Below are 24,438 nucleotides of genomic sequence, written 5' to 3' on the forward strand. Positions count from 1 at the left end.
GCAAAGCAGCTTTTCAGGCCAGGCGTCAATGCCAGCAAAATAGAAAGTCAATTGGGTTGCTGGTATGATAAATTTTTTCCTCAGAGTCAGCCATTCCTGTAACCTGGTGAGGAGTTCTGCAAATCCCACCTTTCTGCCGTAGACACTGGATGCTTTCGGCAGAAAGTGGAAACACCTAAAATTGGATCTCCAGCTACATCTGCTCCAACCCTTGTGCCGTCTCCTGGCTTTTCCAGTACATCACCTTACGACGAATCAAATAGTATTTCAAAAGGTTGCGTTGCTTTGAGACACATCCTCACTTCCAGGATCTCATCACCTCGAAAGTTGCCAGCGCAGTGACATCACGGCGTCCCCGGCGCGCTCCGCCCCCGAGCGGTCCTCGCCTCTTCTCCTGCAGTCCAGCCAATCGCCGAGGAACGCTCTTGGGCTGGGTCGCCTTGGCAACCACTTACTCCACCCACTCTGTCCCTTTAACCTTTAGGGTGTGAGGGCGCCGCGTTCTGCACGCTCTTTCCTCTTTTCCCCCTCCCCTTCCCCCACCCGCCAGGATAGCCACAGCTGGACCGGAAGTGAAGATGGCGGCGGACGGTGCCGGCGCGGCTTCGGCGGAGCTGGTGACCGGCTGGTGCATATTCGGCCTCTTATTACTGGTACGGGAGGCGCTTGGAGTTTTCCCAGTGTTTAGAATGGTGGGAGAGGGGGAGGGGCCGGCCCTGCTGCTGGCCTCTCTCGGAGCGGTAGACCCTCCTCTCTCCGCCCCGCTTTTAGCCGAGACTGTGTTTGTGTGTATTGGGACGGGGGCGGCTCTGAGCGCCTGGGGCTGGGTCCGCGCTGGAGGCTGGGGGACACGACACTGATTTGCAGCAGCTGTGCTGTCTTTTTCCTGGTGACGTCTAATGCAGGTTTCCGTTCTTGAAACTCTTGCCCTCGCCCCAGACTTGGGTCGTGCGGCAGGTGTAGTTTGGGGGATGAGGAGACCCTTGGGGTCGAGAAGGGTGTATAAGCCTCTGCTACTCTGTACAATGGGAGCACAAGCTAGTGGGGCAGCAGCGCCTGATCTTTGCCAGTCCGGTGGGCCCTAGCGTTTTTAACTTAGAACGGGGCCTCTCAGCTTCTCTTTGCTCTTGGGGTTATTCAGTCTACAACTTTTCTCAGCCCATTGCGTGCTTCTGCCTTGGCGATGTGAGTTTTTCCTCTGACTTCCAGGTTTCACATTCATTCCCAGTCTATTGATAGGTGTAGAAGTCTGTAGGGCAAGTTGTAGCCCTCTTTTACTGCCCATATCAGGGTATGTGTACTCGGGTGCCTTCTTTTCCCACCCACCTTATTCCTGCTTATCCCATGTGCAAAACGTAGACCCTAATGGCCAGATGACCTAGTGTTTACCTTTCTACCTGTGTTATTAAAGCTCTTGGGCCATTGTATCTGGGAGTTCAATGTGTCTTTCTACCTTTCCCCATTCCCACTGTTTCCTCATTACCTTCACTTGTTACTGTTGTTGCTTTCTGTCCCAAACTATTTTAAACACTTCTCATTACGAAACAAAATTAACAACAGAAATGAAACCAAAAAAATCTTGAACTTCAGTTCTGGAAATTGACTTGTTTAATTTTACTTGTTAGATGCCACATAGTGTCTACAACCTGTGTAGTATGTTTTGCTAGTAAATTGCTGCAGCTCCACCAGAAACTGTCAAAAAAAAAAAAAAAGTGAAAACTTAAGGCTTCTCTTGCCTCTAGAGCTTGGCTGTGATCTTCAAAGCCCATCCAGTCCTATACTTGGAGAGTTCCTAGCTTTTCCAGACCACTATATTCAGTTGTTTAAGAAGAAAACCAAGCATGTAACCAGTATTAAAATCTAGTGGGAATATCTTGGCAGTTACTGATGAATAAACATTTCGCGTGTAGCAGCTGTGCAGTAAGTTGTAGTAGGATGCAAGCAAAACAAAATGTGGTCTTTATGAGGACCTGAAGATGAGTAGGAAAACAAAAATTCTTGAAGTAGGTATTTTAAGTATTGAAAACCAAAGTATGATTTTATAAAACAGGACTTCAAGGAATAGAGAACAATATTGGAAGAAGTTGCAGTTGACATACACTTTGGATAGATGAAGATGGGAAGGTATTTAAGTTGGTGATTTTTACAACAGGAACAAAGTAAAATGAGACATGAATTGAGTTTTAAACTAGATGTGGAAGTAGAGAAAATCAGTAATAAGGGTCATTGTTTAATTTTCTGTAATTCTCTTTAATTCTTGGCTCATTGGAAGAGAGCTGGATTCTTGTTTGTTTGTTTAATTTTTTTAATCTTTATTATATGTTTTCCCATTATTATTTAGTCACCTTAAACTCCTTTACCCCCAGCAATCACCACACTGTTGTCCATGTCCATGCGTCCTTTTTCCTTTTTGCTCAATCCCTCCAGCCCTTAATTGTACCCTCCATCATTAGCTATTCATCTGAGTCTGTCTCTGGGAGCTGGATTTTCATGTCGGCTTTTGCCTTCAGTCTTTTGAGATGTTATTTCAGTTGAGTTATATGAAGAAAATTCAGTTTTAGTGAAACGTAGTTGGAAGCAGAGGAGTATTTTACAGATAATTATGCATGTTCTTTAATATGACACCAAAGCTTTTTAAAGTTAGTTGCAATATGGTATCTGAAACCCTATCAATGATTTTTTCATTTCGTTTAAGATCCATTGGTCCATGTTGTACATTGAATGGGTCTTTTCATCATGGGTGGTTTTATAACATGATGCTTTTGGTCAGTTAGAAAACACTGGTTCACTGAGTTATGCTATTTCATTATACATTGGGTTGGCCCAAAGGTTTTTTTTCCCCTCTGTATGATGGCTCTAATAGTGCTTTGTTGTCTTTAACTTAATTTGAAACAATTTTGTTAGATTATATTGTGACAGCTGTCGTATCAGTGTACATTTAAAAAAAACTTAGAAAAATTGGTGAATTTTTGTGCAGCCATTTTAATATTGAACGTGGAAGAAAATATGCAACAATTCTGGCTTATTATGCTTTATTATTTTAAGAAAGGTAAAAACACAACTGAAATGCAAAAAAATTATGCAGTGTATGGAGAAGGTGCTGTGACTGATTGGATGGGGCAAAAGTGGTTTGTGAAGTTTCTTGGTACTGTTGACATTTTGGCCAAATAATTCTTTGATGTGGGACTGTCTTATGTATTGGAAGATGTTTAGCAGCACCCCTGGCCTCTGCCCTAGAAGCCAATAGTGGAAGATAGCCGACATACTAAAAATATCCAAATCAGTAAGGCTGTTGTTGAAAATGAAATAATATGTCTTATTTTTATGGAAAAAACTAAATGGACTTTTTGGCCAACCCAATAATATCAGAACTCCACATTCATTAATATCACCACTGATCTTGTCAGAAGAAATCCCAGAAATAAGTATTGAGAAACAGTCAAGTTCAGTTTTGGTTATAAGTTTTCCAAAATTCGAATTTTCATTTGAAAACTTGAATTTTATCATTGGCAACAAAGACAGTCAGTTGTTTTTCTTGAAGTGATAGGTTCCCTTTGTTCATTTGGACAAAATCTGCCAAATATCCATGTTTGAATAACTATAGTCAGTCAATTGTGTTTTCAAGTAAAAATGATGTTTCTTGCAGAGTGCTGAGCTTGGCTTCCAGCCGCCTGGTATTAAGGTACCCACCTTCCTTGAGGCAGCCATTACACCTTGGTTCGCAGCAGAACTTAAACACATACTTCATGTTTTCCCCCACAGAGTATTAAAAAGACTTAAGGGTTGAAGTTTAATAAAGTTAATTTTTATTACTTTGTTATGCACAGTCTTAAGTTTAGTTGTCTTTTTTTTTCTTCTGTGAGTGTGTGAGGGTGAAGAATATAACTCCTGGCACAGTTTGGTGCCATTATCTGCACTCATGATTAGTTTGCCAGTAGTTTTATCCACCATGGCTTATGCACCATGATTGCAAATATCCACATAGTGGAAAAGGCGAATGACATTTCAGTGTTGTTACGAGAATAGTTTTCAAATTGCAAGTCCTCAGAAAGGGTTTTGGAACTGCCAGGGGTCTGGGAACTTAACACTTTGAGAACTGCTGCCAGTCATCTACTAAAGAATCAGAACACTTGGATTGATGACCTTTGCAATCTTGGGCAAGCAGAGTGGACTTCAGTTTCTTAGCCACACAAGGAGTTACTAGATCTGGTTCCTCCAAGCTGATAATCTATCTGTGTTTACTGTATCAAATCTAAACCCTTCTACCCTGTCTCCCCAAGGTCCTTAATTTGGCTTAGACCACCTTTCATACTGCATTTTCCATTATGATACAAGACAGAGTCTCCATTTCTGTAAAGCAGGGTTTACTGTTGTTACTCAAAAGTGAGGGCATCACTTGGGAACTTGTTAGATATACAAAACATAAGACCCCAGTCCTACTGAATCACAGTCTGCAGTTTAACAAGATCCAGGCAGCATGTGTGTTTGTTAGTGTAACACTCACTCACCTGTTCTCAATCCCACCTCTGCCCCAGTGTTCTCAACCTTGACTACTCATTTAAACCACCGTAGGAGTTTTAAAAATTCCTAAAGCCCAGACCATCTAAAGCAGAATGTTTGGGGAGCACCTGGGGACTGCTCTAAACCTTTCCTTATAATTGGTAGTAAATTATATGTTAGATTCTTTTATGAACTGCTCGAAGATGTTATTTTATGTGACAGTTAATAATTGTTGCTGTTTGTTAACTAGTTACTATGGCCAGGCACTGTGCTATATAATCTTTACATCTCATTTAATCCTTTTAACTTGCTATGAAAGAATTCTTATTCCTATTTTATAGATGAGGATTTTGGTTTATTTTATATTTATCTTTTATAATATTGTAACTCCTGATAGATCTAACCTGCATAAACAAGAAGCTCTTTGGGGTTCCCAGTTTTAAAATTGTACAGAGATCCTGAAAGCAAAATGTTCTGGAACCTCTGCCTTAACTATTCAGTATTTTGTCTGGGTTTCTCTTTCATTCGAAATGTAGCTGGTTTTGGCAAACTACTGCCTCTGCAGTAATAACTATCACTTTAAATTTTGTAAAAGTGTGGATTTGCTTGAAAACCAACCAAAAATTTATTGAATATTTTGTGTTAGGTGCTGCTAAGGAAAGAAAGATGAGGCCTAGCTTCTATGACTTTAAAAAAAACAAACCAACTAAAAACAAAATAACTTGAGAAGTGTTTTAAACGTGTGTGAATTTATTTAAAAACAAACCATTAAAATATTAGCCCTGGCTGGTGTAGCTCAGTGGATTGAGTGCGGGCCTGCGAACCAGGCAGTCCCGGTTTGATTCCCAGTCAGGGCACATGCCTGGGTTGCAGGCCAGTTCCCTGCAGGCCATTTCCCAGCAGGGGACACACAAAAGGCAACCATACATTGATGTTTCTCTCCCTCTCTCCTTCCCTTCCCCTCTAAAGATAAATAAATAAAATCTTAAAAATAAATAAAAAATATTAATGTGTAACATTTTACAAAAAATAATCTCTCCTAAAGAAATTAGTAAATAGTTAAAACAGAAGTTGAACCTAAGTATTTTTTTCCCTCCAGTATCCAGGTTGTAAAGTCTCCCTTCTCACTTTATATTTTTCTGCTGTTCCGACACCAACTAAAATATTAGTAATATTTTATGATTATACATTAAGGATTACATACATAATGCTTAGTGAGAGAAGCCAGACTCAAAAGATGACATACTATATAGTACATTATGACATTGTAGAAAAAGCAGAAGTGATGGGGACAGATAACAGATAGTGGTGATTGTCAAGAGATGGAGATTAAAGAGAGGGGTCAACTCTAAAAAGGATTTTCCCCTTATAGTGGGAAAAGTGTTGTATCTTGAGGGGGTAGGAGAATTTGGAAGCTGCAGAACGAGGTGGATACTAGTTAGGTGGATAACTGGGATCCTCAGAAAGGAAGTAACAGTTGAATCTGTTGAAAGGAGTGAAAGGATAAAATAATGACTTTGTTCCAGAGTTCTTATAGACCTTATTAAGAAGAGTGGTTTTCAAGTTTGGCTCAGGTTGGATTCTCAAGCATTTAGAACCCGGAGGAGCCTCACGTTCTGATTGAATTGTTCTGGGGCAAGGGCATAAAGGTATTTAAAAAGTGCCCTGGTAATTCTGACACACAACCAAGGTTGAGAATTACTGATTCAGTATCTTATCTGCAATCTCCTGTTGCTGAGTAGAGCAGAGGTTGTCAAAATGTAACTCAGGGACAGCAGCAACCTCACCTGGGAAGTTGTTACAAATGTAGATTTTCTGGCCCTACTTCAATCTGAAAATCTGGGAGTAGAGCCCAGCAGTCTGTGCTTTTAATCAGTATTCTAGGTGATTCTGATGTTACCTGAAGTTAGAGAATCAGGAGACTGAAGTCCTCCTACACTCTGTTAATTAGTAGAAAGACATTGGTAACTATTAAGAGCACATCTCTGAGTTCCCCCCCCCCCCCCCCCCCCCCCCCACTGGAAAGTTTCTTGCATATGTATCTATTTTCAGTGAGCACTTTTTAAAAAAAAGATTTTATGTATTTGTCTTTAGAGGAGAAGGGAAGGAGAGAGGGAGAGAAATATCAATGTATGGTTGCCTCTTATGCATCCCCTGCTGGGAACTGGCTTGCAACTCAGGCATGTGCCCTGACTGGGAGTCAAACCATGGTTGTTTGGTCCGCAGGCCCATGCTCAATCCACTGAGCTACACCAGCCAGGGCCAGTGAGTACTTTTTTGTTTGTTTAATGCCCTTTAAAGTTTGAATTATAATGTATCAGTTGCATAGTGATCATTGGCAATTAGTCTTTAGCCGAATGGTCCTCTTGAACTGTCATAATGGGGCAGAAGTTAACTTCAATTCAAGTTATATTCTATGATGCTTCAGTTTGATAGAATATCTAGTTATAGCTCCTTGAGGTTGGAGCACTCTATAGGGACAAAGTATACAAAGCTAATTATAACCATGACATTGTGTGAAACTGTTAATTGTTGCACTGTGTTCTGTGAGGATATATGTAACTGAGCACTGTTATTGTTAACTTTTGTTTGTGTGAGTGTGTTTGCACATAAGTGGGATTGTACTGCATTCATGAGGTAGGCTTTGAAAATTATCAGTCTTATGTTTATAAGGGCTGGCGGACCTTTTTCACATATCTCAAAGAGACTTGACTTGATGTAAAGTCTGCCATTGGGAACTTTCAAACACATGCTAAAATCAGCTTTAGAGCATACATAGGGCAATAACAAAGCATTTTTTTTTGTTCCATTTCAGGCTATTTTGGCATTCTGCTGGATATATGTCCGTAAATATCAGAGTCATCGGGAAAGTGAAGTTGTTTCCACCATAACAGCAATTTTTTCTCTGGCAATTGCACTTATCACATCAGCACTCCTACCAGTGGATATATTTTTGGTTTCCTACATGAAAAATCAAAATGGTACATTTAAGGTAATTCCAGTTTTATTCCTTTCACATTCTTGGCAGTGAAGTGTTTACGTATAGCAGTACAGTGCACATTGTGCTCTCTTGCTGTCTCGGAATAAAAGAGAAGGGCGATGCAGTGCGGGGCTGCGAATGCGAGGAGCGACATGGAAGACTAGAAACGGACTGTCGATGGCGTAGAGCTCCTAATTTGGGAACCTTCAGATGTGAAGATGCCTTTTGTTAACCTGAACATTTATTAATTGTAGGAGGTGTTATTTTGGTGCCTCTCATAGCTTGAAGTTTATTTGACTTGGCTTGCATTAATGCACCAAATTAATAATTTAGAAGGGCTTTTGTTAGTGGCGTATCAGCATTGTAATCCTTACTTCGTATTGAATACTTTCACTCAGTGTGGTATACTGAAGAGACCTCTAGGCTGTGGATGCCACAGCCTGAGTTTTAGTCTTGGCTTTTAACTGTCTGGCATGTGTCCTTGGCCAAATCAGTTAACTTTTCTGTACTTTAAGTTCTCCCTTTTTTGGCACAGGGGGTTCTCATTTTTAAATGAAGGGTTTTTGGACTGGGAGATTTCTTAGTTCCCCTTTTAGTTATATAAATTACTTTAAGTTTCTTATTAGTATAAGATTCTATGAGGCGGGAACTATGTCTTACTTATTGTTGTATGTCCAGTGTCTAACACACATGTAGGTACTTAAATATTTAAATAAAATATTATCTCAATAAAGCATGGTTCCAAAATAAGTTCCTGAATTCAGCCAACTGGGCCTAAATAATTTGAAACTGTTTTGTGGTTAGGTTTAGATGTATTCTGATTTTGTGAAAACTAGTTATTTTCTGTAGGTCTTCCTTTGGCAAGTATTTAATTGAGCACTTAGTATGTGCCAAATACTGTACAAACTAATATCTGTTGAGTATTTATTATGTGTCAGATCCTGTTCTAAATGGTTTACATCTGTTAACTGCCTCTACTCTCCCAAGCAACCCTATGAGGTAGATAGTATTACCCATGTTTTTATGGGCAAGAAACCAAGGTTTGGAGAGGTGGCATGACCTATATCTACAGCTTATAAGTGCTGCAGCTAGGACTTGAAGCTCTGTAGTCTGGCTCCAGAGCTCTTTGTTCACAGTGATCTTTATCTGTATCTACAGCTTAGTATTGTTCCTTGTATATTTATTATTTGAGTAAGAATTCACCCACTTAAGAAGCAAAAGTATTACCTATAAAAACTCAGAGCACTTGTTTTATTAAGAAAAGAAAATGCATGGCTGTAGTCCAAGTCCTTATTTTATATACTTTTTCATTTTTTAAAAAGATTGTATTTATTTATTTTTAGAGAGAGGGGAAGGGAGGGAGAGAAACATCAATGTGTGTTTGTTTCTCAGGTGGCCCCCACAGGGGACCTGGCCTGCAACCCAGGCATGTACCATGACTGGGAATCAAACCAGTGACTCTTTGGTTCACTTCCTGCACTCAATCTCCTGAGCTATACCAACCAGGTATTTTATATTTTTTAAGTCTAAATATGGCACCAATGCCCTGACTAGTGTGGCTCAGTTGGTTGAAGTGTCCCATAACTGAAGGGTTGTGGGTTTGGTTCCTAGTCAGGTCATGTGCCTGAGATCTGTCTAGGCAGGGGTATGGGGGGGCAACCAATTGATGCTTCCCTCTCTCATCAATGTTTCTTTTTTTCTCTTCCTCCTTTCCTCCCTCTCTAAAAACAATGGAAAAATGTCCCTGGGTGAGGATTTTTAAAAAAGAGAGAGAAATGTCGCAGCATTACTTAAAAGGGAAAAATTCCATGTTAATTTTTTTCTCCACTTTAAAAAAAACTTATTATTAAGGGATTATTTATTCAGCAATTGTATGTGCTCTTTTTTTCCTACTTTTTATTTACTAGTTGTCATTTACTATTTAGTTTCTTTTTAGCCAACTCAGAGCTTAGATAATGTATGCCCAATACTTTGATACCCTTCTTTTTAATATTTTAAAACATCCCCTTTTTTTGGAGTGGGGTGTTAGCAGAAACTCACAAGTTTTCATTTGAAGCTGGTTTATGCTAACTCTCAGAGGTAGAACTGAAAAGACTTTTCAATAACTTTTTCTTGATAGACTGTAGAATGTATTTTCTCTAAAAGGTTATTGATGAATTCATGCGAGGAGCTTAGTGAAAGACAGGTGCAAGTATTTAAGAACTACTCCTTTAGTCTTTATGCCACAATTGTAAGTTTAGAGTTAAAGTATGCCACAATGGCTTAAATGTATCTGACCCTTATTAGTTAGGGTAAATGTATGTGACGTAGTTTTTCATGGTGCATTATGTTGTATTCTAGTTTTTACAACATGCATGTCTTTATCCCTTAATGGATGTATGTATTCTCTTTCTCCATTTCCACCTCAAATATTGAAGCCTCCAAACTGATTATGGACTTGCTTATAAAGGATAATTATTTGGAAAACACGGATGTCATTGGTAGCTAACATTTGTCTGAGGAACAGAGAAGGTGCCCAGGATTTTCTATGCATAGGTAGTCCACAGTATTTTCTGTTTAATGTTAGGTACTTACCTTCCTAGCTGTCTCTCCTTTTGGCAGGACTGTGTTGTAATAATGTTTGAGTTTCCTTTGACTTTTTTCAACACGTGGCACTATGAATAATTTTAGCCAGATAATTTTTTTGTTGCTAGTTTTTGTGTGTGTGTGAAGTAATTAACTTCATAGAAAAAAAACAACTTTAAAAACTAGAAGTTTCTAGTCTTCTAGAAGTATCTATTACAGTGTCTTGCATAGTTGGCCAATAACTTTGGATAGTGATATACACAAAGTATACTAACCAAAGGAAATCAGAAATCGATAGTAATGTGAACAAGTGTTCTTTATTGTATTTTTTAAAATTTTGTTTATTTGTGTTTAGAGAGAGGGGGAAAGGGAGGGAGAAAGAGAGGGAGAGAAACATCAGTGTGAGAGAGAAACATCAATTGGTTGCCTCTCACATGTGCCCCAACAGCACCGAACCTGACTGGCAATCGAAGCAGTGACCTTTCATTTTGCGAGATGGTGCCCAGCGAACTGAGCCACACTGGTCAGGGCAAATACTCTGTATTTTATACAGTGTGTAAAATTAAAATTAGTAGTTAAAATATGGCATCAAAACACTTAATATCTTTGTAGCTAAAATGTTCGTATCTTACTCTCTTGCCCTAATGATTAATCTCTTCATGACCTGTTGTTGGTAAATATCGCGATTGCACTCTTTCCTAATGTGTCAGTCCTCCTCTCAAATGGTGGTAGTTGTGTCCTGAGCGCTTTTTACTTTTCATTGCATCTAAATTAAGTGAATATTCATTCACTTAATATTTATTAAGCATGTAATATGTACCTGATAAATGTGAATATTGGAGAATAACAGTGAAAACAAATGAGGCTGCCGCTCTCATGGAGCTTGCCATCTGTAAAACCAGACCAAGAGCAAAGAGCAAAACAAGCTTGTGCTATTCCTCATAGTGCTAAAATCTATGAGGAAATATGGTAGATTGATGCGAGAGTGTAATTAGTTGTGGATAATTTGGATAGGATCGAAGGCCAAACTGCTGAGGTAGGCCAATGCTGAGGTTACTGGAGACCTGAGTGAGGAGAAGCCAGGCAGGTGAAGAGCCAGAGCCGAGTGCCTTTGGGGGAAAGCATCAGCAGACATAGATCCTGTTTGGCCTATTTGACTAAAGTGTGGTGTTTGGGGTTGTGTTTTGGTACTAGCTGAGATTAATAGGAAGGTGGGGACCAGACCGTTTATGACTTTTACGTCATGTAATGAGTTTAGGTTTTCTTCTAACTGCAGTGTAAAATTAATGAAGGTAAAAAAAGGTGAAGATGAATTGGATTTGAGTAGTGCTGGTGGAGAAAAATGGTTAAAATTGGTATATATTTTGGATATAGAACTGCTTGGATTTGCTGATGGGTTAAATATGGAGGGTGAAGGAAAAACAAAATTGAAGCGCTGATGCCTAGGTTTTGGTACTCTTTAAAGAAATAAGGCCCTAGCCGGGTGGCTCAGTTGGCTAGAGCATTGCCCCATGCACCAAAAGGCTATGGGTTCAATTCCCAGTCAGGCCACACACCTGTCCTGCAGGTTCGATCTCTGGTTAGGGCACATACTAAGGTTGCAGTTTTGAGCCTTGGTCAGAGCATGTGCAGGAGGCAACCAATCAATGTTTCTCTATAACATCAATGTTTCTTTTTCTCTTTCCCTTCCTCTCTCCCTGAAATCAATAAATATATCCTTGAGTGAAGATTTAAAAAAAAGTAAAATAAAATAAATAGGGAAGCAGGAGGAATAAGCCCATATTTGTTACATGGGCAGCTGAGGGAATGTATTAAAAGAGTTGTATTTACGGTAAGTTACCTTCAAAATTCCTCTTACATACATTCAAGTGGAGGTGTCAGGTTGGGAGGTAAAGCTTCAGGGAGACTTTAGGGGTGGAGAGAAGTATTTGGAAGTCATCAGCATACGAACGGGGGAGCCTGAGCACTCAGAGAAGGTATTGGACCGTAGATTAGAGTGCCCATTATGTGCAGGCCAGCTGCAGGGCTGTAGTCTAATAGTTAGGAAGATAAACAGAAGAGGGAGGCATATGTCAATCAGGAGGAGGTTGTGTTTCCCTCCTGATAGCTTTTTCGAATGATGAGAGAATGATAGCTTTTTCAATGATGTTGAGAGGTGAAGCGAGAGGGGTAGAAAAGTGAGGCTTTGGTCGAGTTAGGTCGGTCAGTGTTTTTATTTGTGGTAGTTGAGTTTGGACCTCTTTGTTGTTTAAGGGAAATAACTAGAATTTGTGTACTTAAGCATTCAATAGAGTTGGAGGAATTTTTGAGAGCAGAGAGAGGTTATTACTGCAGGTGCACTGTCCTTGAGAAGACAAAGGTGTCTCACAGTGAAAGGGTTGGCTATAAATAGTATGGGCGCCCAGCAGAAGAGGAGCTAACATTTGAATACAGGTGGATTCTAGGTTTTAGGTTTGGTAGTAAGTTGAGTGAGATTTTTTCTTTTGACTTCAGATTATTTTAGATATCTCTAAGTCAGTGTTTTTTAACCATTGACATTTGGTGGTGGTTAATTCTTTGTCGTGGGGGACTATTCTGTGCATTCTAAGTGTTTAGCAGATTCTTCTTGCATCTATCGACTACAAGCCAGTAGCATACTGACCTCCCACAACCCCGCATCTCCAGGCCTTGCCACATGATCCGTGGGAGACAGACAGAATCACGCCTGAGTGAGAATACTTCTGAGATGAGGTTATCAGGTAAAGTTGAGGAGAGTCAAATGTACAATAGTTTTGAGTTGAGCTGAGTGTTTCAGAACATCACCTGAAGAATGGGAAAGGGAATTTTATATATGTGACCCATTATATCTTTTTTTTTTCTGTGGAATTTGTACCTCTTTTCTTTCTTTCGTAATGTTCTTTAATATTCTCTATTTAGTATTAGTTCTTGATTGTCTACATTCCTTTGAGCCTTAAGTGACTCAAGTTTTTTTTTGGTCTCTACTCTGGGAGGCCATAGTTTATGAAAGTATCAAGGGCATAGTGGTTCTCAAAATGTAGAAGGAGGAAGGTTTCATAAACTAAGCTCTTTGGGCAGTACATCAGATACCTTGGAGGCAAGACAGTGTACAAAAGTCAAATACACTAAAAGTTCTTGAGTGATGTTGTATACTTTACACATTTTTAGCTTTAAAATAGTAACAGTAATATTCTCTTATTGGCACAAGGTTTTTATAAACAAAAGAGCATTGCAGGGTAAAAGATACTAAATTTCAATGAATCTTTGGCTTTAAATTACACTCAATCTCTCTACATTTAATTTCTCCCCCCCGAGGTTAGGGTCTTACTCATTTTCAAAGTTTAACTTCTAACAGATTCTCAATGGGTAGGTTAGTACCTCGTGGGGTTGTCTTGGAAATGGGTAGGGAGTTTGCATAGGGATAGATGTAATTATCCTGTTTCAAAAAATCTTCAAGTTTCAGAAATCTTTTTAAATCTCTTTTGATATATAAATAGTCTCTAAAGAAACACAGCTGTTAGGAGCTGAAGCTTTGTTTATGTATATATTCATTTAGATACTTGAATCATAGATGAAAAAATATCCAATCATTGGATAGAATTCTCTCCAGTACTTTTCCATTCCTATGTGGTGAGCATTACTTACACTTTCTTTCCATTTTTCTGTAAATGAGTGTTTCTTGCAGTATGTTTTTTAGACAAATACTGCATGTGTTAAAACTGTTGGTTGCAACTTTTCTGTTTACTCCCACTCACACTAACTTCATGGATGTCCGTCTGTGCCAGTTCCTATAGATTTCATTGTTTTCAGTGTTTATATGGTAGCCCATGTTATGACTGTACAGTAATACATTTCACCGTTTACCTCCAGGCAGTTGTTTTACAGTCTTATATATTGCTATAGGAAATGTAGTGTTTTTATTGAGCATTGTGTGTCAAGGTTTTGCATTTGTGATACTAAATTTGGATTTTCCACATTTTTGGGTTTTTAGGTGTTTATCAGTAAAAAATTCACAGATGTTCTTTGCGGAAGTATTCATATGTTAAAAAGCAAAAAAAAAAAAAAAAGAAAAGAAAAGAAAAAAGAAGAAACCTAAATTATTTTATGAGAATTAAATGCAGATATCCTTCCTTAAGAGTCCTTGTTAGGGGAATGTTTGTTGATACTGACTTCACCTCTAAAGTATAAAGAAAAAAATTGACCTGCATATACCACTTCAAGCTTTGCTACTTAATAGCAATGACCAGTCACTTAGAAGCTCCAGGTTTAATTTTTCATATGCATAAAATTTAGAATATTCAACAAAAAGACTTGCATACCTCAATCCAGATTCATTAATGTATGCATTTTTATTTGAAAAGATTAATTTGAATGAATTTTCTAAGTTAAATTACTAAATTTAAATTACTAATTCAAAAAACACTTGTATGGAATGACTTTAAAGAAGTTTAGGTTGACTATTCTTTTAGGTATTTTAAACAATATATATTATGCTCAAATATCTTTTTTCTAAAATACAAATCATATTTGTCACTCTTTAAAAATTCATCACAATTTTCCCATACCTTTAGGACAAAGCCCAAAGTACTTAGCATTACACGTCCTTTAAACCTATGTCCTTCCCCTCCTCCTTCACTCTTCCTGCTTTCTTACCGGTTCAGAAGTTCTGGTGAATCTGTGTTTAGTTTTTTGCGGTTTTTTTCGAACTCTCCATGTATGTTCTCTTCTTTCTTCCTTCCTTCCTAGTGTTTTTTTTCTTTGTCCCTGAGAATGACCTCTCTTCCTTCAGTTCTCAGTTTGGGGTTATTTTGGGATGTGATCCCTGATCTGCAGTCTGAGCTAGATGCTTCCTATTTATATTTGTTTCCCTAGAGCTATCTCAGCATTTACTTGTAACTTGGTAAAGTCAAGGACTATACCTGTTTAAATTGATACATTTATAAGTGATATTCAATCATATTAAAACTTAATTATAATGGTTAAAAATGTGTGCTTTGTTAATATTTCTGTTGTTCCCTTTTTGTCCTAGGACTGGGCTAATGCTAATGTCAGCAGACAGATCGAAGACACTGTATTATATGGTTACTATAGTAAGTATCTTTCAGTTTCATTTCCTATTTGGCTGCTAACCAAAATGTAGAATAAAACTACATATAAACTTTTAATTTTGATATCCCAATAGAGATTACTCTTCATCACCAGGAATAAGTAATGTAGCATTCATTCTCGTAATCCTGAAACTTCCTTTACTACTTTGCTTTATTCAGGGCCACTTGTAGCACCTCATTGTGGAGGTGCTACAGTCGCATTGCTTTAAATCTCAGATCGCTTCCTTTGTTACCATGACCAATTCCCCACTTGTACTCTTGATTTAAAGATTCTCAATTTCCTAGCAATTTTTAAAAATATTGGCACTAGTAGAGCATTCTGAGGAATTTGTAGCGTCAACTTTTCTGTACGTAGCCAGTTTAATCCAGGGGATTATTGTGGATTGGTCCTTCTTTCCTTCACTTCCTCCCTCTTTGTTTCTTAATGTTGCTTTATAAAAGCTTTGTAATAACCACTTAAGTGTTTCCAAAACTTTTTCTTTGAATAAACATAAGACCTGAACTTTTATAAAAATGTTTAAGTGATGAGTTAGGAAAGGGATGCTTGTTTTATTTTTTAAGCACTAAGTCAAGATGTTGAATAAGATTTTAGTAGGGTACTAAATTGGAAACTTAAAACACAGCTGCAGAAGTTTCTACTGATGGGATAATTTTTTAAAGGTTTTATTGGATTTTAATTTAGCTGCTTTGGCTGTAACCTTTGCCTTTTCTCTTGATGTAAAATCTATAGAACCCACGAAATTCTTTCCTGTTAATATAGATTTTAGAAATGTTTTTATGGTATTTTAATATAGAATTTATATTTCTGGTAAATACAATAAATACATATTATAAAAAATTTGACCTATTAAGTTAAAACTTTTGAAATGGTGCTTTTTAAATGAAATGTTACCTTTTCAGTACCAAATCTTTTGGAAGGATATAAATTGCACCTTCAGAAACAATTTTTGGGGGATGGGGCCTGTCTCCTATGTGACAGTAAAGTATCTTTGTGCCGTAGAACACATGACAAGATCAGCCAACTTTTATCTTGGTGCAGTCCAGGTTCACAAAGCATATCTTATTGAACCTAGAGGCTACTGGATTAATCTATTATAACTGAGGTTACAAAGACTTCTAAACTGCAGCCTTTAATTCATGCAGCCTCGTCTGTTGGTCTCAGGGAGAGAGTTAAGCCTAAAGGAAATGATTTTAATGAGTGTTTTCCTCAATCCTCCTAAGGATATTGTGTCCCAGTGTCATTTTAAATGCACGGGAGTTAAGTTAATCATTATAAACTGTAGATGACTTAGGGATATGGGTCTGATTCTCTGCAGAATGAGAGTTGTAGTGGGAAATGTAAGTACCTTGGGATAGGATAGTTGAGATGCTGATCTAGGGAAGAAATTTGCATGAAAAGCCAAATTATGAATAGAAGATTTCTTGATGACTGTGGAATCAAAGGAAGCAGGTTTAATTCAATGATATTTTGAGATATTAAAGATCACCTTCTTATTTTTTAATTTTTGTCATATATTTTTCCATTACTCTTTAATCCGCTATAACCCCCTCCAAAAGATCACCTTATTAGTGAGTGGCATGGTCTAAAGTGGATATTATTTCCTAAGCTGGAGCTGCTTGTCATTAAATGAATTGTGTTTTAATAAATAGTTCTGGGGGTGTTACCTGTGGGAATGCTTAGCAGCACTGAACCCCAGGGCAGTTTCAGAAGTTATCTAGGGACCTTTTAAATAGTACTAATGCTACATCCAGAGAGATTCTGATTTACTCTTGCATTTTGTTAATATCCTCGCTGTTCTTTTTTTTTTTTAAGTGTTTCTGTATTTGAAAGGTGTAAAGCTCAAGGTGGTGGATTCAAGTCTTTCAAACATTCTAATTTTCTCTTGAAAGCTCAGGTTTTATCATTGGCAAAAAATTCACTCATTTCTTTGAAGTGTCAGGCTCACTTTATTCATTTGTTAGATAGTTTGCCTAACAAGTCTGCCTTCAGGTCTCGCCTTCATGTCTGGACAACCATTGTTTGTCTGTCAGTACTTTTTTCAAGTAAAAATGGTATTCTTTGGGGAAAAAGTGACTAGTGTAACTCCCACTGAAACAGCACACGTGCCTCTCGCAAGTATACATTATGTGCACTCGCCTTCACACAGAATATTGAAAAGTTGTGTATTCAAGGGTGGACATCTAATGTAATTACTACTGCTTCGGATAGACTTCTCCTGAATAAAAGTGCTTCCTGCTTGTGAGTGCTTGGTGGTGAAGAGTACGACAGCTGCTAGTGAAAAGGCAAACATATTATTATTATGAAAATAATTTTCATATTGTGATGCCCTGAAAGGATCTCTGTTAGTTCTAAGGTGTGGAAACTACAGTTTTGAGAAACTTCTGTTACATTAATGGAACTCTGATGATTATTTTCTGGAAAGTTTGCAAAAATCAGGCTAACAGCTGCTTCTACCAACCAGGTACTCACCAGTTGTTGATTGGCTAACAGTCCTCAGTTTACTGAAGGTGCCTCCAAAGGAGATAGTTTCCAAAGTTTGTGTTGGAAGAGAGGGTAAAGAGGGAAGAGAGGGTTTGTTTCTGTACCTTTGCTCTGTTTTCATGGGGACCCTATTATCAGAAAAAGACTCCCTCATTTGAGGATGTTTTGCCTACCACAGAAACATTAAGGAGTCATTCCTTTTTTTCTTGTTGAATATTTACATTTATTTTTCATGTCTTCAAATTTCTCTGATATTTTCTTTTAAAGAACTACTTTTTTGTTCTCACCCAAGCATGTGCTTAGAGAGAGTGAGGAGGGAGGAGGAGAAAGAAAGAAACATGGGCATGACAGAGAAACATTGATCGGGTTGCCTCCTGTATGCGTCCCAACTCAGGGTTGAACCCTCGACCTTTCGGAGTGTTCAACACTCCCACCAGTGCGCCAGCCACCTGGCTAGGGCCTCTCGGTTCTGTTTTGATCGAGCCTCTTATGCAGTCTGTTTTCTTCTGTGTGTGTGTTTAACATTTTATCTGTTCTGTTTTTGTTTCAAAATTATTTTAACCTTTAGATTCTTTATGATAATTTACTTACAGATATTTATTGTTTTCTTAAACCTTAAAACTTTTAATTTTTTCAGTATCTACTTTTTTAAAATTGTCAAGTGAATTTTTTTTTTACCATTCCTAACATTTTTTAAAATTTATTGAGTTATTTTTCAAGTACAGTTTTCTTTTGTCAATTTCTCCCATCCCACCCCCCCTCCGCCCTGTCTCCCCACCTCCCTCCCATCCCCCCCCTCCCCACAGACCTCATCCCTGTGTCTTTCATACTTGTTCTTCAAAATCCCTCCTCGTTTTTCCCCTTAAATTCCCTTCCCTCTCCCCTCTGGTCGCTGCCCACTTGTTCTCTATTTTAGTGTCTTTGTTTTTATTCTGTTTGCTTGTTTATTTTGTTATTTAGCTTCCTGTTAAAGGTGAGATCATATGGTATTTGTCCTTCAATGCCTGGCCTATTTCACTCAGCATAATGCTTTCCAGTTCCATCCATGTTGTTGCAAAGGGTAGTAGCTCCTTCTTTCTCTCTGCTGCATAGAATTCCATTGTGTATATGTACCACAATTTTTTGATCCATTCATTTACTGACGGGCACCTAGGTTGCTTCCAACTCTTGGCTATTGTAAATTGTGCTGCTATGAACATTGTGGTGCATAGGTTCTTTGAAATTGATGTTTTAGGATTCTTGGGATATAATCCTAGCAGTGGAATTGCTGGGTCAAAAGGCAGGTCGATTTTTATTTTTCTGAGAAAATTCCATACTGTTCTCCATAATGGTTGTACCAGTCTGCAATCCCACTGAATTTTTCTTTTACCTAATATTTTTTCCTAACTTTTGTTTTGATTTTGCTTGAAGGCAGGGCTTATAGAAATAGGGAGGGCCCAAACCACCAGCAGGAATTAATTAAGTCCATTGTGTTTAGCTTTTGTAGTTGCCTTTTCACTACCTCCTAGATACGTTTTTCTGCCTTTGACACCAATTCTAGGACTACTATTTTCTTGTGTAGATATAAGTTGAATTGTATGATATGTATTATTTTCTGTTTTGCTTAATTAGCACTCAGTGTTATATCTCAATTGTCAGTATTGTTGCAGGTAAAAGTGCTTTGTTGACTCTCATTGCTATATAATAGTCCATTGTAACAACAGCAGAGTTTATTTATCCACTCAAATATTGATGATCAGTTAGGTTGTTGACTTTTCTGCTATTTGAAATACTGCTGCTATGAGGATCTTTTATAGTAAAAAAGTCTGTTGCATTGATTTCAATTGTATGGGTGCACTTACTCAAACAGTCCCAGATTATTATGTGTCAAAGTGTTTGCATATTTATTTCTATTCCAGACTTTTCCAGCACCTAAGTTTCTCCCCACTCTCTATTGGCTCATTGCTCAAAAACTGTACCTGAAGTCTTTATTGAATTTAAGGTTTGCAATCTCTTTAATTTGAGAAGACTGCTATGGGACATTGAAGTCATTTAACTTCTCTCCGATTTCTTCTCCTGTGAAATGGCGATAGAATGGTACCTGCTTCACAGTGTGCTGGGAGTGTGAGATATGTGGATAGTGCTAAATAGGTGCTGTCTGCTGTTGTTTTAATTCACGTCAGCTAAGAGAGCAAGAGAAGTAAATCTTTTCAGTGCAGTGATACGGGGAAATTAAAATACGAAGGAATTAATCTGGCATCTCATTAAATTTACATCTTTTTGAGCCTTTATTGTCTTGGAAACATCTTCAATATATTTCATTGTTTTTTAGACAAGATAGAGAGATTGGTACAATTTTGGGACTTGTTTTTTGATTAAGGTCTATAAAGTTCTTTTTGATGAGCTAACAGTTGTGTCCTATCCTGCTTTCTCTAACCCCTCCCCCTTTTTTATAAATCATTTTTTTCAGTTACAGTTGACATATTAGTTTCATGTATATTCCTAAACATTATATAACTCACTGAGTGATCATCTTAATAACTTTTGCACCCATCCTCCCTTTTTAAAAATGTTCTTAACCACAAGGGGAGTTTTCTAAGTGGTTTCTGCTTAGATTTGCTTAAGAGATTCTCTAGATAATGACTCCTTGAGATTTAGGGGCCTAAGAATCTGTTTCCAAAGGAACTACTAAAATAAAACAAGCGCTTTCTTGAACTTGGAACTAGTATGCGTTGTACATTCTATCTCTAAACAAACTACTAATTTGTCAGGTGAATATCATAAACCTTCCTTAACACTCCAGAGGAGAGAAACAGATGCCCTTGATTTTCTTTATTACATTCCTGGTTATGCTTTTTGAGCCTTTGCTAGCTAGTTCTTCTCTTCTCCATGATCTCTTTAATATCTGTATGGCCCAGGATCCACCCCTTGAAGCTATCTGAAATAGAGATATCTCAGTTAATCCCTTGGTGATATATTGTTGCTTGATTCTAAATACTATGTGTATGCCAGACTCCCAGATTCAAATCTTTGTGCAGACCTCTCTTCAATATCATATTCCTGTGCCCAGTTGTCAATTTGACAGCTTCTACCAAGAAGTAAAAGACATTTCAAATTTAACATTTCTAAAACAACCGACCCTCAGTCCGTTACACTGTGTACGGTTACTTGTTTCAGTGAACAAAAACAAGAAGGATGGAGTTGCTCAGGCCAAAAACCTTGGGAGTATCATGAGTTTTTATTAATTCACATTTTGTATCTAATATGGCAGGACATTTTCTTATGTTTCATTTTCAAAGTTTATCCTGAATCTGACCACTTCTCCCTATTGTCTTAGCTTCTCTCAGTTCTGGGGGCTGGGGAGTCTAAGGTCAAGGGTATCTGGTCTCTGTTGGGGACCCGTTTCCTGGTGTGCAGATGGCCGCCTTCTTGTTCTGTCCCTACATGGCAAAGAACAGAAAGAGAAAAAGCAAGTTCTCTCATGTCTCTTCTTATGAGCACTACTTCCGTGTTGTTAAGATGGAATGATCCGGGGCTGTGATTTTATACTTGGCCAAGAAAGAAGGCTGGTAGGTCCTCTCCCTCAAGCATGACAGAATTGATCAAAGAACAATTTGGTGTTTTGGAAATCAACCAGAGGTATATAACAATCTGAGAAGTGTTTATACTTGAAAACTGGCGAGGACAGTGGTAGTCTATAGTATTTTAGACTAGGTCTGTTACCTCTCCCCTTACCACGCCTGCCTCAAACCCCTCCCACCCCAGCTTGGTTATGTTTTGAACTGATGAAAAATTAGAATGCAGTATCTCAAAATTTATGAGATGGCAGCTTAAACAGTGCTTAGAGGGTAATTTGCAGCTTTAAATTTCTCTATTAGAAAAGAAGCCTCAAGTTTGTAAATTTACACATTAGGAAACTAGAAAAAGAAAAGAAGCAGAAGAAAGAAAATAATGGTTAGAGCAGATATCAATGAAATAAACAAAAACAATAGCAAAAAGTCAATTAAGTGAAAAGCAGGGTCTTTGAAAAATAATAAAATTGGTAAATACCTTAGCTTGATAGAAAAGGAGAAGAATGAGGGGTAAGGGAGGGGACAGGGGCAAAGAGGAGGGAAAAGAGAGGAGAGAGAAGGGAAGGAGGAAGAAAGGAGGGAGAGGGAAAGGGGAAGGAGGAGAGAGGAGAGGGGAGAGCGGGGCAGAGGGAAGGGAGAAGGGGAGCCAGGGAGGAGAGAGCGAAGGGGCCAATCATCAAGATAAGGAATGAAATAAGGGGCATTACCATCAACCTTACGGAGATTAAAAGCATTATAAAGGAATTTCATGAAGAACTTTACACCAACAAATCAAACAGTTTAATGAGGTAGACAAATTCCTAGAAAGACGTAAATTACCAAAAGTGACTCATGAAGAAATAGCTCTGTAGCAAGTAAAAAAAGTTATTTAAAATCTTCTCACAAAGAAAATTCCATACCCAGATTTTGTCACTGCTGAAATCTATTACACGTTTAAACAAATTATACTGATACTTTATAAATTCTTTACATATGCAAATTCTTTATAAATAGATGAGGGAACATTTCCCAACTCATTCTGGAGGCCATTATTACTCTGACACCAATATCAGACAAAGATATCACAAGAAAAGAAGACTATGGGCAAATAGCCCTCATGAACATAGATACAAAATCCTTAACAAAATTTTAGGAAACTAAATTTAGCATCACATATTATATACCATGACAAAGTGGGATTTGTCCTCAGAATGCAAGGTTGGTTTACTATCCAAAAATTAATTCATGTAAAATACCATATTAATAGGATAAAATACAAAAACTACATGATTATGTCAATAGATATGAAAAATTATCTATTTTTACAAAATTCAGTATCCATTACTGAGAGACCCCTCACTTGTCTAGTCACAGAAGGGACCTTTCTTTATCTGAGAAATATCATTTATGAATAAACTACTTCTAATGTGAAAGACAGAATGCTTCTTCTCTAAGATTAGGAACAAGGCAAAAATGTCTTTTCACTAACACGTCCAACATCATAATGGTATCTACACAGTGCGGTAAGTCCAAAAATAAAGGCATTCAGGGATTGGAAGATGGAGGCATAGGTAGACACACTGTGCATTCTCGCACAACCAAAAGAAGGACAGCAACAAATTTAAAAACCAAAAATAATCAAAACTGCCAGAAAAATTGAACTGTAAGGAAGTCCGACAACCAAGAAGTTAAAGAAGAAACATTCATTCAGACTGGTAGGAGAGGTGGAGAAGGGAAACAGGACCAGAGAGAACGTGAAGCAAGAAGATGGCTGGAGGATGCACAGATAACCATAAAAACAACTGGGGAGTGAGACAGACTGAGCAACCCAGGTTTCCAGCACTACAGGGAAGGGAAATAGAGCCTCAAAACCTCTGGTGGTAAAAACCTGAGGGGGGTTTCGGTGGCAGGAAAAACATCATCAAAGGCGAGTTCGTTGGAGAGACCCACAGGGTCCTAGAACATACCCAAACTCCCACATCTGGGAATCATCATCAGAAGGGCCAAGTTTGCTTGTGGGTAGTGGGGTAAGTGACTGATATCCAGCTGAGGGCTGAGCAAGCAGCATTGTTCTCTGTTTGACCCTTCCCTCACAGTGTCACAGGGTTGGTGGGTTGACCACCCCTGGGGAATACCTAAGGCTCCACCCCTTACAGTGTAACAAGTGTTCAGAGAGAAAAAAATAAATCCCTAATGAAAGAACAGATCAAACTCCAAAAAGAGAAGTAAGTGATGAAGAGATAATCAACCTATCAGATGCAGAGTTCAAAACACTGATATCAGGATGCTCACAGAAATGGTTGAGTATGGTTGCAAAATGGAAGAAAAAGTGAAGGCTATGCAAAGTGCAATGAAGAGAAATGCACAGGGAATCAACAGTAAAGGTAAGGAAACTGGTATTCAAATCAATGATTTGGAGCAGAAATAAGAAATGAACGTTCAGCTGGAACAGAATGAAGAAGCAAGAGTTCAAAAAGTGAGGAGAGGCTTAGGAACCTCCGGGACAACTGTAAGCACTCTAACATCTGAATCATAGGGGTACCAGAAGAGAAGAGGAAGAGCAAGAAATTGAAAACTTATTTGAACAGATAATGCAGGAAGACTTCCCCAATCTGGCAAAGGAACTAGACATGCAAGTCTAGGACACTCAGAGAGTCACAAACAAGTTGGATTCAAGATGAAACACACCAAAGCACATCATAATTACATTACCCAAGATTGAAAATAAGTAGAAAATCTTAAAAGCAGCAAGAGAAAAGGAGACAGTTGCCTGCAAAGGAGTTCCCATATGACCATCAGCTGATTTCTCAAAAGAAACCTTTCAGGCAAGAAGAGGCTAGAAAGAAGTATTCCAAAGTCATGAAAGGCAAGAACCTACATCCAAGATTACATCTATCAGCAAAGCTATCATATAGAATGGAAGAGCAGATAAAGTGCTTCCCAGATAAGGTCAAGTTAAAGGAGTTCGTGATCACCAAGCCCTTATTGTATAAAATGTTAAAGGGACTTACCTAAGAAAGAGAAGATAAAAAATATAAACAGTAAAATGACAAACAACTATCAACAACTGAACCTAAAAAAACAAAAACAAAAACAAAAACTAAGCAGACAACTAGAACATGAACAGAATCACAGAAATAAAGATTACTTCATAGAAACAGAGAAATGGGTTATCAGCAGGTACAAGGGTCGGGGAGAATGGGGGAAAAGGTACAGGGAATGAGAAGCATAAATGGTAGGTACAAAATAGACAAGGGGGAGGTTAATAATAGTGTA

The 24,438-nt window shown here is 38.1% G+C and overlaps 1 protein-coding gene across 1 annotated transcript in view; it reads left to right on the forward strand.

Annotated features, from left to right (window-relative positions):
• Positions 1-402: 402 nt before the first annotated feature.
• LMBRD1 (LMBR1 domain containing 1) overlaps positions 403-24,438 on the forward strand; it is a 111,679-nt gene continuing 87,643 nt past the window's right edge. The window contains exons 1-3 of the mRNA XM_037139788.2: positions 403-653; positions 7,316-7,492; positions 15,072-15,132. Of these exons, the coding sequence (XP_036995683.1) occupies positions 579-653; positions 7,316-7,492; positions 15,072-15,132 (313 nt within the window). The 5' untranslated portion in view covers positions 403-578. The remainder of the gene's footprint in view (positions 654-7,315; positions 7,493-15,071; positions 15,133-24,438) is intronic.

This window comes from Artibeus jamaicensis, unplaced genomic scaffold (assembly GCF_021234435.1).
Source record: "Artibeus jamaicensis isolate MK-2021 breed Jamaican fruit bat unplaced genomic scaffold, CSHL_Jam_final contig_388, whole genome shotgun sequence".
NCBI classification, from domain to species: domain Eukaryota; kingdom Metazoa; phylum Chordata; class Mammalia; order Chiroptera; family Phyllostomidae; genus Artibeus; species Artibeus jamaicensis.